This window comes from Piliocolobus tephrosceles, chromosome 8 (genome assembly GCF_002776525.5).
Source record: "Piliocolobus tephrosceles isolate RC106 chromosome 8, ASM277652v3, whole genome shotgun sequence".
NCBI lineage: Eukaryota > Metazoa > Chordata > Mammalia > Primates > Cercopithecidae > Piliocolobus > Piliocolobus tephrosceles.
Genome location: NC_045441.1, coordinates 55,906,383 through 55,921,613, shown reverse-complemented (window position 1 = coordinate 55,921,613; position 15,231 = coordinate 55,906,383). Strand labels below are relative to the sequence as shown.

General features: G+C 40.4%; 1 protein-coding gene and 1 pseudogene across 2 annotated transcripts in view; both read right to left on the bottom strand.

The window, feature by feature from the left end:
* Positions 1 to 15,231, bottom strand: part of C8H7orf31 (chromosome 8 C7orf31 homolog) — a 47,296-nt gene that overhangs the window by 30,704 nt on the left and 1,361 nt on the right. The window contains exon 3 of the mRNA XM_023225911.2: positions 4,580 to 4,756. Within this exon, the coding sequence (XP_023081679.1) occupies positions 4,580 to 4,756 (177 nt within the window). The remainder of the gene's footprint in view (positions 1 to 4,579; positions 4,757 to 15,231) is intronic.
* LOC111551844 lies at positions 891 to 3,253 on the bottom strand (annotated as a pseudogene). The gene is made up of 2 exons (XR_003306770.1): positions 3,173 to 3,253; positions 891 to 1,771 (listed from the first exon to the last, which is right to left on the bottom strand). The product of XR_003306770.1 is annotated as a neuronal regeneration-related protein pseudogene (transcript).

Here is a 15,231-nt window from a genome sequence, read left to right as displayed (position 1 = left end):
GATCACATTGTTACAAAAGCCTGCATTTTCAGCAGTACACAACTGCAACTCTACATAAATGCCACAGATGCAGAATACTGTTTTCTTGCTCTATTTACACAGCTGATATACCTATTCTAACGAAGGAGGGAGAGGAGGAATGCACAAGAAACTCAGGCCAATGGGGGAGCAAGAAGAAAACGAAGAAGTGCAGTGCATGCGTCATCGGTGTTTTAACAGTCAGAAGCGAAACAGTTCAGAACAAGGCCTGCCCTGTCAAAAGAAGAGCTAAAAGACAGTTATATAAAAATTAAGGTGGGCTTTCAGACTGGCTAACACAACAACATTCCATGAGTAGATGGTGTTTTATTTTTGTTTATCCATTTCGTTGGGAGCAAGGACAAAAATGTAAATCTACACCTTGCTTATCAAAATTGCCAAAAACAGAGTGCTCTGCCTTTTAAAAAAGCATTATGATTTTGTAAAGACATTGTTTTCCAATTTAATATTTGGAAAAGGTGTCATTTTCATATTCCTACTCAGATGCCAGTATTTTGGGTTTTTTTCAGGGGAATTTATTTAAAAAGGTTTTGCTCTTTTTTTCCACAAGTATCCTTTCAAACAGAAAGAACCCAAAGAGACACCTCAAAATGCCTGTAAAATTATTGCTTTTCTTTCTCTAAGTCAGGCAGGTGAGGCTACGGAAACGAAGAGATTTGGTAAGTAAATTACAGTTTTGTGATTGCTCCCGCTACCGTGACTGCATGTCCGTGAGTGCCAGTCAACGAGACAATCGTCTCTCACACTCTGGTAGCATTCGCTCAACCTACAACACTGAGGAAGAAAGCCACACTGAAGACACAAGGAATACAAGTCAATCCAGTCTAGAGAACAACATTCAGGGAAACAGAGTACCAACACCTTCTTAGAACATGGAAATAAAAAATAACTCCATCAGAGCTACCTCGCCAAGGAGCATGTTGAAAGTCCAAAATAGCACCATTCATCAGTGTCTCAGGTCCTGTGGCAGCATCTCGGTCACTTACCACAAGGAAACAATGAGTTTCAAACTACTTCTATACATCAAAAGAGTACATGGATAAAATATAGAGATATACAGACAATTGATGAACATAAACTACTAGGTTTGTTACATCTAAATGAAAAAAAAAAGGGGGGGACTCTCAGCCTCTGCAAGAAGCAGTCGGGAGCTGTGTGAGTGAAAAGGCAGGAGTGGACCGGTTGTGTGAGCGCGGTGGGAGTTTGAGTTGTGGAAGACATTGTTGTAGCGAACCAGGCCTGAAGGCCCACCTGTAAGGGTTGTAAACGTGGATTCACAGTGTGAAATTCTGAGCGTTTTCACTTGAGTCAGAATGATTAAAAACTGGTTTGATGATACCTACTTGTCCACTGTAAATTCTCTAAAGCAAGGCTCAGAGTCCCATAGTTTCTTCTTATACTTGATGATTTACACAGAAAAAAATCCCATATATGATACCATGACCTCATCAATACCCATACACCATATGTAATACAAATGGAGGTGTTACGATTAAAAAAAGTGGAGGTAACTGATTCTTGGGGAGCGGAGTTCACTGCTGCCCAGTGGAGTCAGGGAGGCAGCGTTTGTCTCATCGTTCTTCTTGCGGTTCACTTCCTTTGGGACAGGAAGTCTTCCCTTACGAAGCCTTCCCTCCATGTTCTTGTTTGGAAATGGTTCTTGACTGACCCAGACAAAGAGTTCTGGGTAACAAACAGACAAAAGCCCCGCTCCCTGTTCACTCTCTCCTCTCTACACCTGAAACACAAATGTCATGTATCTTCTTTTTTCCTCTTCATTTTCCTTATTATTTCATATAGGATGCATTGGTGATAGTTAGCTTTATTAGAGGGCATGGGTATAGAACATTGGGACAAGATTACAACTGAACTAGACAGGAGTGAGCACTTGGAGTTGGATATAGCAAAGTTGGAAACCGCTTTCCTTTGGCCTCTGCTTTTGGGGAGGTGAGTGTATTTTCATTTGTATGAAAATTGTTGCCTTTTTTTTTTTTTTCAGACAGAGTCTCACTCTGTCGCCCAGGCTGCAGTAGAGTGGCACAATCTTGGCTCACTACAACCTCCGCCTCCTGGGTTCAAGTGATTCTCCTGTCTCAGCCTCCTGACCTTGTGATCCGCCCACCTTGGCCTCCCCAGGTGCTGGGATTACAAGAGTGAGCAACGGCGCCCAGCTGCATTTTCTTACATTGAAGCAACAGTTCTCCAACTTTGCTGTATGTTGGAATTATCTGAGGTATCTTGTTAAAATGCAGATTCTGTTTCAGTAAATCTGGGTGGAGGCTGAGATGTGGCATTCACCATTTCCTAGGTGATGCTGATGCTGCTGGCGCAGGTACCGTGTATTGAATAGAAAAGAATGTTATTGTTGCTGCTGTTCTTTAGCGTGACAGTCCACTGGCACTCAAGACTATCATCCTTACAATACCCTCTCTACATTTTGCTAGTTTCCCACATTTGGAACACCCGACTTCCCAGCCTTCCTAGCAGCCAGGGTGCAAATGTGCCCTAAGTTCTGCCAATCATTCCCATCTATACTAGACTTCGATTTGACTGTGAGTAGCCTGAGAACATGAGCTTCATGAGGGGCATCCAAACTGCCAATAAGGTGGCAGCAGAGGTGTCCAGTTAAAGAGGCACTTCCTCCCTGATGAGGCCAGTCCTGGGAGTGAGTTGGCCACTATTCCTGGATGCCGAACAATGAGCCTATTTCTCTAGGCATCCCACAGTTTTGTGAGCTAATCTAATATCCTCCCATAATCTTGTTCTTTTCTCTCACTCTCTTTTTTTTTTCCTGAGACAGAGTTTCACTCTTGTTGCCCAGACTGGAGAGCAATGGTTAGTTTAAGAAGAACAGGATTGGCCGGGCACGGTGGCTCATGCCTATAATCCCAGCACTTTGGGAGGCCGAGGCAGGTGGATCACCTGAGGTCGGGAGTTCGAGACCAGTCTGATCAACATGGAGAAACCCTGTCTCTACTGAAAATACAAAATTAGCCGGGTATGGAGAATTGCTTGAACCCAGAAGGGGGAGGTTGCAGTGAGCTGAGTTCACGCCACTGCACTCCAGCCTGGGCAACAAGAGTGAAACTCCATCTCAAAAAAAAAAAAAAAAAAAAAAAATTAAGAGATATACCAGGTATAACTGGCATTCTAAGTGGAACAAGTATTCTCTCTCTCCCTGCACATTCAGTAAGAGATCATGCACCAATCTCATTTCGAAGTAGATTGCCCTTAAGAAACAAGTCTTTGGCTTTCTTTTTACACACTGGAATTCTGTATGAATACTTCTAATTCTTACAAAACATTGTACATTTTTTAATATCTAAATTTTGGGAGAGTAGTAGCTGTAAATTCCATACAGAGCTATCTCCCCAGTCTCTAGAACAATGCTTCCTATACTTAAATTACAGAGCAGATAAATGAATAAACAGATGCCTAAATAAAATGAACAGATAAAAAGAAGTTGGGGTGTTGCAGTCAATAAATCTGGACTCAAATCCCTATTTAACAACTTTATAATTGTCTGACCCAAGGAAAGGTGCTGAATCTCTCGGGTCTGTTTATTCATTGTAAAACAAGGATGGCAGTATCTGCTTCACAAAGAGATTACAGTTCCATGACAGCATGGGCTTAAACACATCTGTTGAGTGAATGAATGACCGTGAGGTCCTCACTATCTCTAATGTGTGTTGATGTCCGAATCTTTCTAATTAGCCTGTGACTTTTTATTTGTCTGCTTTTTATTGCTTTTCTAAGGCTTTGACAAGGTCACCGGCAGCGCATGTCCCTGTTGTTAATGTTTCTCTCTCTTGCTGTGGTTTGTCTTCCTTAATTTATTTCTTTTATCTGCTTTAGAACAAAGAATTAGTTAACTGAAGTGTTCATGAGCCAGATAATCAGGATTGTTAAATAAAGCAGGGGGAAGCAGGCTCTGTGCCAAGTGTATGATAGACTCTGCTCTGAGTAAATGTCTTAATCCTTAGGAAATATTTAATATGACATTTGCTATTCAGATTCTTTTTTTTGCTTTCTCTTGAATTTTAATGTGTTCTAAATAGAGTTGCTGAGTGACTTTAAGTTTATAGACTATTATTGAAAGGTTTTAACACTTGAAAACAACGCCCAGCAGATTCTCGTGATTATCAAAAAGCCTGACAAATTACAAATCAAAAGTTCCAAAAACCAAGAGCATCTGTACAAATTAGGCCAGGTCTTTGCTCAAAAATATTTAACATTTAATTGTTTTTCTCTTTTTCTATCTCAGGAACATTCCCATTTAGTTTTAGATAAGATATGATAAGTAAAGGAATTAAATGAATCAAAATTTCTGATCACAATATTTTAACATCACTAAGGACAGCAAAAACCATTCATTTATTATTATTTCACAATTAGAAATTAGTCTTTCATTCTGTGTCTTTTCATAAATAGTAAAAGAAATAACTTTGAAGACAGATTTAAGCAAACAAAGGACTCACAATAGAAATAAAGAAAAATGGATAATAAAGACCTTTCTGTGAATGGCAGAAAGTTTATTTACCTTGGCCAGGTTTCTCCACCAAATCCGTAATGCTGATGTCCTTTGCCCATGACACGAGGAGGCTCACACTTTGGCCTGTGGTCCTCGGGGAGTGAAATCGGTATTATCCCACCATACTCTCTTTCAGCGCCCCAAGGAAGCCTACATTGTTGAAGTGACTCCCTTAATTCCTGATACCTGTGGAAAAAGACAGACTTTAAACAGCCTCAGCAACAAAACAGATGCACAAAACTGCATAACGGATTGCATACAATTCCTACCACTTCATAAGAATTTTTAGATTAAATCTTCACAACACAGAATTCTCAGTGTCAGGTGGATTATGATACTGGTTATTTAGGCATCATGGGACTGCTGAAAGAATGAGGTTAAATTTCGGAGGACTTACAGATTATCCTTTTTTTGGTCATCAGTTGTAGTGTGCTTATCTTTTATTTTTAAAATTTGATTTATTTATTTTTTTGAGACAGGGTCTCACTCTGTTGCCCAGGCTGGAGTGCAGTGGCATGATCTTGGCTTACTGCAGCCTCTGCCTCCTGGGTTCAAGCAATTCTCCCACCTCAGCTTCCCCAGTAGCTGGGATTACAGGGGCGTGGCACCATACCCAGGTAATTTTTGCATTTTTAGTGGAGACGGGGTCTCATCACGTTGGCCAGGTTGGTCTCAAACTCCTGACCTCAGGTGATACACCTGCCTCGGCCTCCCACAGTGCTTGAGATTATAGGTGTGAGCCACTGTGTCTGCCCATGTGTTTATTTTTAAAAACAGCTTTATTGAGATTGAATTAACTTGCCACACAATTCATCCATTTAAAGTGTACAATTCAGGCCAGGTGCAGTGGCTCATACCTATAATCCCAGCACTTTGGGAGGCTGAGACAGGAGGACTACTTGAGCTCAGGAGTTCAAGACCACCCTGGGCAACATAGCAAGACCCTGTCACTATTTTATAAATTTATAATTAATTAAAAAATAAAGTGTATAATTCAATGGCCTTAAAGTTCATTCACAGATAAGTGTTCATAGATAAGTGTGAGCATCCCCACAGTCAACTTTACAACATTTTCATCATCTCAGGAATACCCTGTGTTCCTAAGCCATTATCCCCTATACTCCCCACCCTCAGTCTATCCCTCGGCAACTATTATACTAATCTACTTTCTGTAGATTTGCCTATTCTGGACATTTCCTGTAAATAGAATAATATAACACGTGGCCTTTTGTGATGGGCTTCTTTGACTTGGGATAATGATATTTTCAAGGTTCATCCATTTTGTAGTATGTGTCCATACTTCATTCTATTTATTTATTTATTTATTTATTTTTAAGATGGAGTTTCACTCTTGTTGCCCAGGCTGGAGTGCAATGGCGTGATCTTGGCTCACTGCAGCCTCCAGCTCACGGGTTCAAGTGATTCTCCTGCCTCAACTTCCCGAGTGCCTGGGATTACAGCTGCCCGCCACCACGCTTGGCTAATTTTTTGTATTTTTAGTAGAGACATGGTTTCACCATGTTGGCCAGATTGGTCTTGAACTCCTGACCTCAGGTGATCCCCCCCGCCTCGGCCTCCCAAAGTGTTAGGATTACAGGCGTGAGCCACAGCACCCAGCCCTTCATTCCTTTTAATGGCTATGTAATATTCTACCATATAGATATATCATGTTTTGTTTCACCATTTATCAGTTGATGGACATTTGGGTTATTTTCACCTTTTACTCTTGTGAATAATACTGCTATGAATATTCATGTTCAAATTTTGGTTTGAATATCTGTTTTTAATTCTTTGGGGAATTAAATTAGAAGTGGATCATATGGTAATTCTGTTTAATTTGTTGAGGAACTGCCAAACTGTTTTCTACAGTAGCTGCTCCATTTTACATTCCTACCAACATTGTATGAGGATTCCAATATCTCCACATCTTTGCCAACACTTGTTATTTTCTGTTAAAATTTAAAAGAATTATTGCCATTCTAGTGGATGTGAATTCTAGTGTATCTAATTGTAGTTTTGATTTGCATTTCCCCAATGACTAATGATATTGAGCATTTTTTTCCATGTTCCTACTGGCAATATCTTTATTGGAGAAATATCTATTCAGATCCTTTGCATTTTTTGTTATTTGTCTTAGTTTTGAGTTATAAGAGTTCTTTATATATCCTACTTACAAGTCCCTTGTCAGGTATAATAGGCAAATATTTTCTCCTATTCTGTGCATTTTCTTGTTACTTACTTGATAGTGTCCTTTGAAGCCAAAAAGTTTTTTAATTTTGATGAAGTTCACTTGATCTGTTTTTCCTTTTACTGCTTATGCTTTTGATGTCATATCTGAGAACACAGTTGCAAATCCAAGGCCATGAAGATTTATTGCTATGTTTTCTTCTAAGTATTTTACAGTTTAGCCCTTATGCTTAGGTCTTTGATTCAGGATGAGTTAATTTTGGATACAATATGAGATAAGGGATCTCACGCATCTATTCTTTTGCATGTGAATATCCAGTTGTCCTAGCTCTATTTGTTGAAATTCCTTCTTCCTCATTAAATGGTCTTGGCTACAGATTATTTTTGGATTTTCAAAAACGGAGAGTATTGTAAAGGAATATTCCCAATCTTGTAAAGGAGCTACTTGCTCATAAGTTTTATCTAGGGCTACTATAACAATGGTTCTCAAACAGTGGTCCCGACTAGTAGCATAAGCATCTCCTAAGAGCTTCTTAGAAATGCAAATTCTCAGGCTCCATCTCAGAACCTAAGAATCAGAATCTCTGTGGATGGGGTGCAGTAATGTTTTAAGAAGCCCTCTAGGTGATTCTTGTGAATGCTAAAGTTTTAGAAGCACTATTCTATTCAACAGTTACCTTGTATGGTAATCATGTCTCCAAGTCCCACCCCTTACAACAGTACTATGCAGTGGACTGGAGATATGGGAGTTTCTTAAATTGGTTGGTAGGGCTTATCTAATCCTGAAACTGGTAGCTCAGATGATTCTCTCTGCTTTTACTTAACAACGGAGTGAAGGGCAGGGACTCTATTGGCTCACTGTTGTAACCAGGCTTTACCCCAGTGCCTGGCACACAGGAAGTACCCAATGAACACTACTGAATAAATGAGTAAGGCCAAAGAGGTGGATTTGTTTCCTGTACTGCTATCTGTGAGAGAGGAATGAAATCTTCTGGTTAGGAACGCAGCCTCACAAAAACACCTGCAAATGTATCTGGCAAAAGTTCTGCTTCCTAATTAGGAAGGATTTAATGACTTTCAGTTTCCAGTAATGGCGGCCTAGGTTACTTGGACCAAACTTCCCACTGAAAACAACTAAAAATACTGGGAGGAGAAAAAAAAATCTTAAAAACAACTAACTTTTTGACAAGACAGAAAGGGATGAGTGCTACATAGAGGGTAAATAGGAACCCAGTGAAGTAAGCAAGCAGGGAATCCACTTCTGCCCTTAGGGCAGGGCCAATCCTGGCAAATTTACATTTTTGTTTTAAGGTGAGGGATATGGAAATCAGCCCAGTGAGGAAACTAAAGGAGACCATCTACACAAGAAGCTGGGACCTTAAAATGCTTACCCTCTCCTGTTCAAGGTGAGTCAGAAGTTAACCAGTTCCCCTGTGGCCCCAGTTTGCATCTACCCTAAACTTAAGCTTGGATTTAAGTGGTCCTGGATTGGTATTATACCTATAAGGCACTTTGCAGGACAAACAGGAATCCTTTCAGGAGGAAGGATTCTTGGGGCAATCAGAAGATGTGTTCTAAAGGATGAGTAGGAGTTATCTAGAGGAAAGAGGAAAGAATGGGGCATGCAAGGGAATAGCAGGTAGAAAGGCCTAGAGTTTAATAGACTGGAAAATTCTTGACAGTGTTGGCTTCAGTCTAGAATCTCTCTTACGGAAGAATTACTTTTGTTTGGTAAAATATTCTGCTAAGCCACTTGGCGTAGACACAGACTCTGAAAGTATGGGTGTTGGTAGGAGCTCAAGCAAGCTCAGATTGATTAAACTGCTCTGCAGTGGGAGAAATGTGTTTGTTTGCTCTTGAAAGAGGGAGAGGAGAGGAAAGGGGAGTAAGGGAAGAGGGAGATGAGAGGAGTCAGCAGCATGGTGAGGCTACTGGGGACTGCACTGGTTGGAAACCCAGGGAGAAACCCTTGGTGACAGCTGGTTAAAGACCTTTTAAGAATGTGGAAGTTATGGCTATAAAGTGTTTTGGTTACATGTAGCAATGGCATGGTGTGACTCTCCCTCCTGATCCCCAACAGTTCAGTGAAGTTTACCAGGCTCACAAACGCTCTGCATGGACAAGGTCTTTAGAAAAAAATGAGGGATGACTGAGTTTCACATCTGGGCCAGTGTGTTCTTTTAAGTGCAACCGGGAACCCAAAGTCAGAAGTGACCATGAGACTTTCAAATGCTATCCCTATCCTTGTCCTGGGAACTTGGATAAATCTGGAGGTATTCCACAAGGCATGGAGTAAAGATTTGAGTAGAACTTACCCAGATCTTAGGGGTTGAGAAAATAGAGTTGAATTTTGAACTATATTAGAAGAGTTGATAGAGAATTCCAGAACTTGGGGCATGTAGAGAAGGGCCATACCGAGAGGTGGAGCATGAGAGGAAAACAAGGACAGTATCCTAGCCTTCAAAATCCTCCGGACTGTGCCGTGAGAACAGTGACAGCCACTCAGAAACATGGAGGAGATGAACGGGTGGGGTGAAGGGTTGGGGAGGAGGGTGACAGGAGGAAGGAGGGAAGAAAGAAGGAGAAAAAGGGAGGGAGACAGGGGAGAGAGTGAGAAAGCCAAGGGGAGATAGGCAGATAGGGAGAGAATGGGAGAGACAGGGAGAGAGAGGGGGGAAGGAGGAAGAGGTATGAACTGTGGAGCAACTTTTTTCTCTTTACCAGTACAGTGCGTGGCTTAACACAACCCCCCCTCCTCCACCTGGAATAATTGTTGAATAGAATGAAGAAGCAACACTCAGGACTGTCTTATAAGTGGAATGTATTATCCTGTGAAGTCCCTAGATTGAGGGTTGGCAAAGCATGGCCCATGGGCCAAATCCAACTCCCTGTCTGTTTTTGTAAATAAAAGTCTATTGGAATATAGCCATGACCATTCATTTATGAACTATCTACAGTCTATGGCTGCTTTTGCCCCACAATGGCAGAGTTGAATAGTTGGACAGAGACCGTAAAGCCTACCATCTGCCTCTTTACAGAAAAAGTTTGCTAACCCTGCGCTAGCTAGGCAAGGAGAGTCCTGGGCCCACTGATTTGGGGTGCTGTAGAAGGGATGCTGGCATTCAGCTCTCAGACCTCTACATCCTCTCTAGCTATCTGACAACGATCAACAGACATGGTTTCGGGGACATGACAAGTTAAAAATATTTAAATGCATTTGATTAATGACAACCTAAGCTGTAATATCTAAGTTTGTAAAAGTTACATTCAAAACCTAAATGAGTCAATTTCTCAACATCTGACCCCCATATATTACATTGTCCCCGGAAGATGAGCCGGTAGAAAATGCTAATCAATCATTTGGACTGGCATCTACCTAAAGCTGCAAAGTTGCAGGAAATCATTTAAAATAAAAGACAATGCATAAATAAGTCATATTTCCCTCTTACTTTAAGGTATCACATCTCCCTCCCCTTAGCCTTAATACTCACAGAATTGTAGAGAAGGAACCAAATTAAAATAAAAATTGACATTTTAGGATGTAATAATTTTAGGATTTCATTATAGGCTCCCATTTGTTTCTGGATTCACTTCGTTGCTTTCTGATTCTTAAACATTTTTTAAAAATGATAGTTATCTGCCAACTAAAAATGAGGGTTATGTTTTAATAATTTCAATGAAATTTTAAACCGTTCTTTTTCCGTCTCTCTCTCCGCCTCCCTTTTTCTCTCCCTTTTTTCCTCCCTCTCTCTCAGTCTCTCTCACCTCTCTCCCTCTGTCTCTCCCTCTCTCTCCCTTTCTGCGAGCCCAGTAGTTCTCAATGTAAATAAAACACATCTCTATAACAAAGAGAATAATTATCAAATTACTGGTGCTACCATCTCTAGCAATAGAAAATTGTTTACTTGTTTTTGAAAAAGATACATTCCCTATAGATGAACCAATATTTCATTTTAAAGTCACTGTACAAGATTTTGTGCATCAAGTCCCAAATTCAATAATTTAGCCAGTAATTACTGGGAGGCATGATTAAACAAAAGCTCGAAATAAACATAACCCTCATTTTTAGTTGGCAGATAACTATTATTTAAAAAAATGTTTTAAGAGTCAGAAAACAGCAAAGTGAATCCAGAAACAAAATGGGAACTGATAATGAAATTCTATAATGAAATCCTATTAGATAATGAAATCCTAAGCAGTTCTCAAAGCACTTCCTTAATGGATATGTTTGTCCTGTGAGCTAAGAGAACTTGCTAGAAGGAAGGAGAAGTCAGCTGAATGAAAAAAGGGATAGGAATCTTGATGATTTTGAGTAGCTGTTCCCGCCACACTTAACTTTTCAACAGAATAAATGAGAAAAAAAATACGAACTGTTTATATACTTAATATTTTTAATGGAGATCAAGCAAGTTTATATAAAATAGTGGCTAGCATACTTGTTCTAAAAAATCCACTTGAATAAAGTGATTAAAGTGTAACAACTAACTTATTCTTGGTCATCAGGTAAGCCAGAACCATAGTCCTGGTTTTCTTACATTTTCAGTGCTGCTAGCCCAGTAGTTCTCAATGTAAGCTGAAAAACTAAAAAAATGCAGATTCCCTTGCCCCACCTCAGACCTGGGAAGTCAGAATGTCCATAGAGGAAGCCTGGGAATCTGTCTTTCTAGGAAGCTCCTCAGGTGATTTTGAAGTACCCTGTCTGCAGACCAGTCCCAGGTTACAGGGCAGCTAGACTGCGTCACCTATTTTTGTATTGTTTTATTTTGTTTTGATTTTTGAGACAGGGTCTTGCTCTGTTGCCCAGTCGGGAGTGCTGTGGTATGATCTTGGCATACTACAACCTCTGCCTCTAAGCTCAAGTGATCCTCCCACCTCAGCCTCCCAAGTAGCTGGGATCACAGGTGTGAGCCCCCACACCTGGCTAATTTTTGTATTCACCTCACCTATTGCGAAAAGAAAAAAAAGTAGGCTGATGTGAGGAAATCGTTTTGTGTCACTGTTAAAGCTGCCAAGTGAGGGCCATGATGGCTGCATCTAAGTTGTAGGTACAGCCTACATATCTAAGTTGTACCTGGATACATCACGGTATTTACAAAGAGTGTCCCTTTAAGTACATCCGTGTTTAGAAAATTAAGCTGCTGAGTGCAGACGTATGCTAGGGCTCACATTTATCCTTACCATTATGAAGGTAATCCCGAAAAACCAGGGGCTTTCTGTTTTGTATTGTTTTATTTTGCTGTTGAGATACTTTGTGATTCAAATTGGGAGCCACAGACCCTGCACCTGGTCTGGAGAAGTGAGCCTCAGCAGTGATAGAACAGACGGACCACCGGTATCCTGCGAACACTGCCCAGAGCTGTTCCATCATTAACACTGAGAGAAGAGACTCTTTTGTAAGCTGTCTGGCGGCTTTTTAAGAGGGGGTTAAGAGGAGGGGTTCTGAGAACACATGATCATCCTGGTTTTCTCAGTCTGGGGATTGTGAAAGGAAATAATTCATGTGAAATAAAAGGGAAAGCAAGTTGTAGTTATTAGTAGCCAGACACATGGTTGTACCTAGATAGAGCTTCAAATAATACCTTTTTGTAGTTTATAGTTGACCATATATCGTGTCAAATTTTATAGTCAGTTAACAAAAAATGTGCTTCTCTTAAATTTCATGCCAGTTAAAGGGTTTTGGAGCTGATCACTAACCACCTATACGACCTTTTAGGTAGAGGGGATCAACATTTCAGTGAAAAGCCTTTGACAGTGCTTTTTGGTGGTGCATTCAGATATGGCAGCCCTAAATTCTTGGATTCTTTTAGGCCAAATATAAAACCTTACATTGCTGTTTTTGAGCCAGGGACAACTGCCCATTCCCAGATCACACACAATCCACTAAGAATTTCATTTGACTCAAGTGAAGCTCTGCCTAATGTGATAGCCCTTGGAGCTGAACAGGGGAATTAAGGGCTGAAAACCACTCTTGTGAATCAGGTCAACAGTAGAGGAGTAGGGGCAGCAAGGACTCACCCAGAAGTGACAAGAACTCCTCTTCCCCCAATATAAGAATATTTCTTTTCATTAAGTGAAAATAGCAATTGATTTAAAAAATGTTGAATATGATCTTTACATTTTAAAAAATTGGAGAGGACACATATTAAGATGTCAACACAGTAGTTATCTCTGGATAAAGGAAGTACCGAGGGTTTCTTTCCTGTGCTTCATTTTCATAATTTTTCTGTGGAAAAAGAATTTGTTTTCCTTACAGATTTCTATGATTTCTACACTATGAGGAATGTGTGTTAGTTTTATAATTATGGAAAAATCATTCTTTTTCTTTATTAATATAAACAGCATGTTTGTAAACTGGAGAAGACCTGTGGAAGTCTGATTGAGATGGTGAAAGGCTAAGTGCAAGAAGAAAAAGGAGCTGAATCTGTGAGAATCACTGTTTAGTCTGGCAAACAGAACTCTCAGAGGGGCCAAGAGAATCTTCAGATCTTGAAGGGCTGCTAGCATGGGATGATGAATTACTATTTTGCATAGCTTCAGAGGGAAGAACCAGAATCAGCAGGCAGAAATTACAAGGGAAAAAATTGTTCTCATTAGAAAGAAAATGATCTAACAATCAGGAGCATTCAAAAATGAAATGGACTGCCTGGTGTAGAAGTGCTGTCCTTTTTGGAAGTGTTTAAACTGAAGTTGGTTGACTGCCTGCCTTGTTTCCTAAAGAATTCTTAAATGATTGGGAGGCTGAGGTGGATGGATCACGAGGTCAGGAGATCGAGACCATCCTGGCCAGCATGGTGAAACCCCGTTTCTACTAAAAATACAAAAAAACTTAGCTGGGCGTGGTGGTGTGCACCTGTAGTCCCAGCTACTCGAGAGGCTGAGGCAGGAAAATTGCTTGAACCCAGAAGGTGGAGGTTGCAGTGAGCTGAGATTGCGCCACTGCACTGCAGCCTGGCGACAGAGCGAGACTCCGTCTAAAAAGAAAAAAAGAAAAAAAACCCACAAAACAAGTAGACAACCAGTCAGGCTATTTTTTCATTGTCCAGGTGTTTTGAGGTGTTTTCTTCTTTTCCTTTTCTCAAAATGATTCAAGTAAATACAATACAGGAAATGCTGACACTAAGATCTTGGCAAACTCCTTGTGTATATCTGTCATTTCATATGTAAAATGCAGATAACAATAGTACTTATCTCATAGGGTTGTCATGAGGATTAAATGAATTACTACATACAAAGCATTTGGTAGAGTGCTGACACATAGTAATCACTAGATATCTTAGGTGCAATATTTTTCATTGTAATTTTTTTAAAAACTCTTTTCTAGGTTCAGGGATACATATGCAGGTTTGTTACTCAGGTAAATTACATGTTGCAGTGGTTTGGTATACAAATTATTTTGTCACCCAGGTGATAAGCATAGTACCCAAGGGGTAGTTTTCTGATCCTCGCCTTCCGCCCTCTCTCCACCCTCAAGTAGGCCTTGGTGTCTGTGGTTCCCTTCTTTGTCTCTATGTGTACTCAATGTTTAGCTCCCACTTATAAGTGAGAATAGGTGATATTTGCTTTTCTGTTCCTGTGTTAGTTTGCTTTAGAATAACGGCCTCCAGCTCCATCCATGTTGCTGCAAAGGACATGATCTCGTTTTTTATGGCTGCATAGTGTTCCATGGTGTATATGTACCACATTTTCTTTATCCAGTCAACCACTGATGAGCATTTAGGCTGATTCCATATCTTTGCTATTGTGAATAGTGCTGTGATGAACATACCTGTGTCTTTATGGTAGAACAACTTATATTCCTTTGATAGAACAACGTATAAGAACAACTTAGAATCCAATAATGGGATTGCTGGGTCAAATGGTAACTCTGTTTTAAGTTCTTGGAGAAATCACCAAACTGCTTTTCATAAATTAAATCATAATGTATAATTAATGTGTTACAGGGAATTTGGTGAAGCAAAAATTTACACAACTAGAAGCAGCAAATTCTGGGAGTATTTTTGGGCAGATGGTAGAAGGGCATGTTAGGGAACCCATACAGTACTCTTTATAATAGTCTTTGATTACAACATATTAATTTCCCAATGAAGGAACGGGCCATTCTACGATTTGAGAATGTAGTGGATGAATACGATGTCTGGCTTTTATAGTACACAGCCACTTACTTCTTGAGTTCCTTACAGACACTTGAAGTTTCAGTTAATTGCCACGTTTTGCCTTCCCTGTGATATGATAAGCAGAAGAGCCCCGGCCCGGTTCAGTGGTCACGCCTGTAATCCCAGCACTTTGGGCGGCCGAGGTGGGTGGATCATTTGAGGTCAGGAGTTTGAGGTCAGGAGTTTGAGACCAGCCTGGCCAACATAGTGAAACCCTGTCTCTACTAGAAATGCAAAAAAATTAGCTGGGCATGGTGGCGCATGCCCATAATCCCAGATACTCTGGAAGGTGAGGCAGGAGAATCACTTCAACCTGGGAGG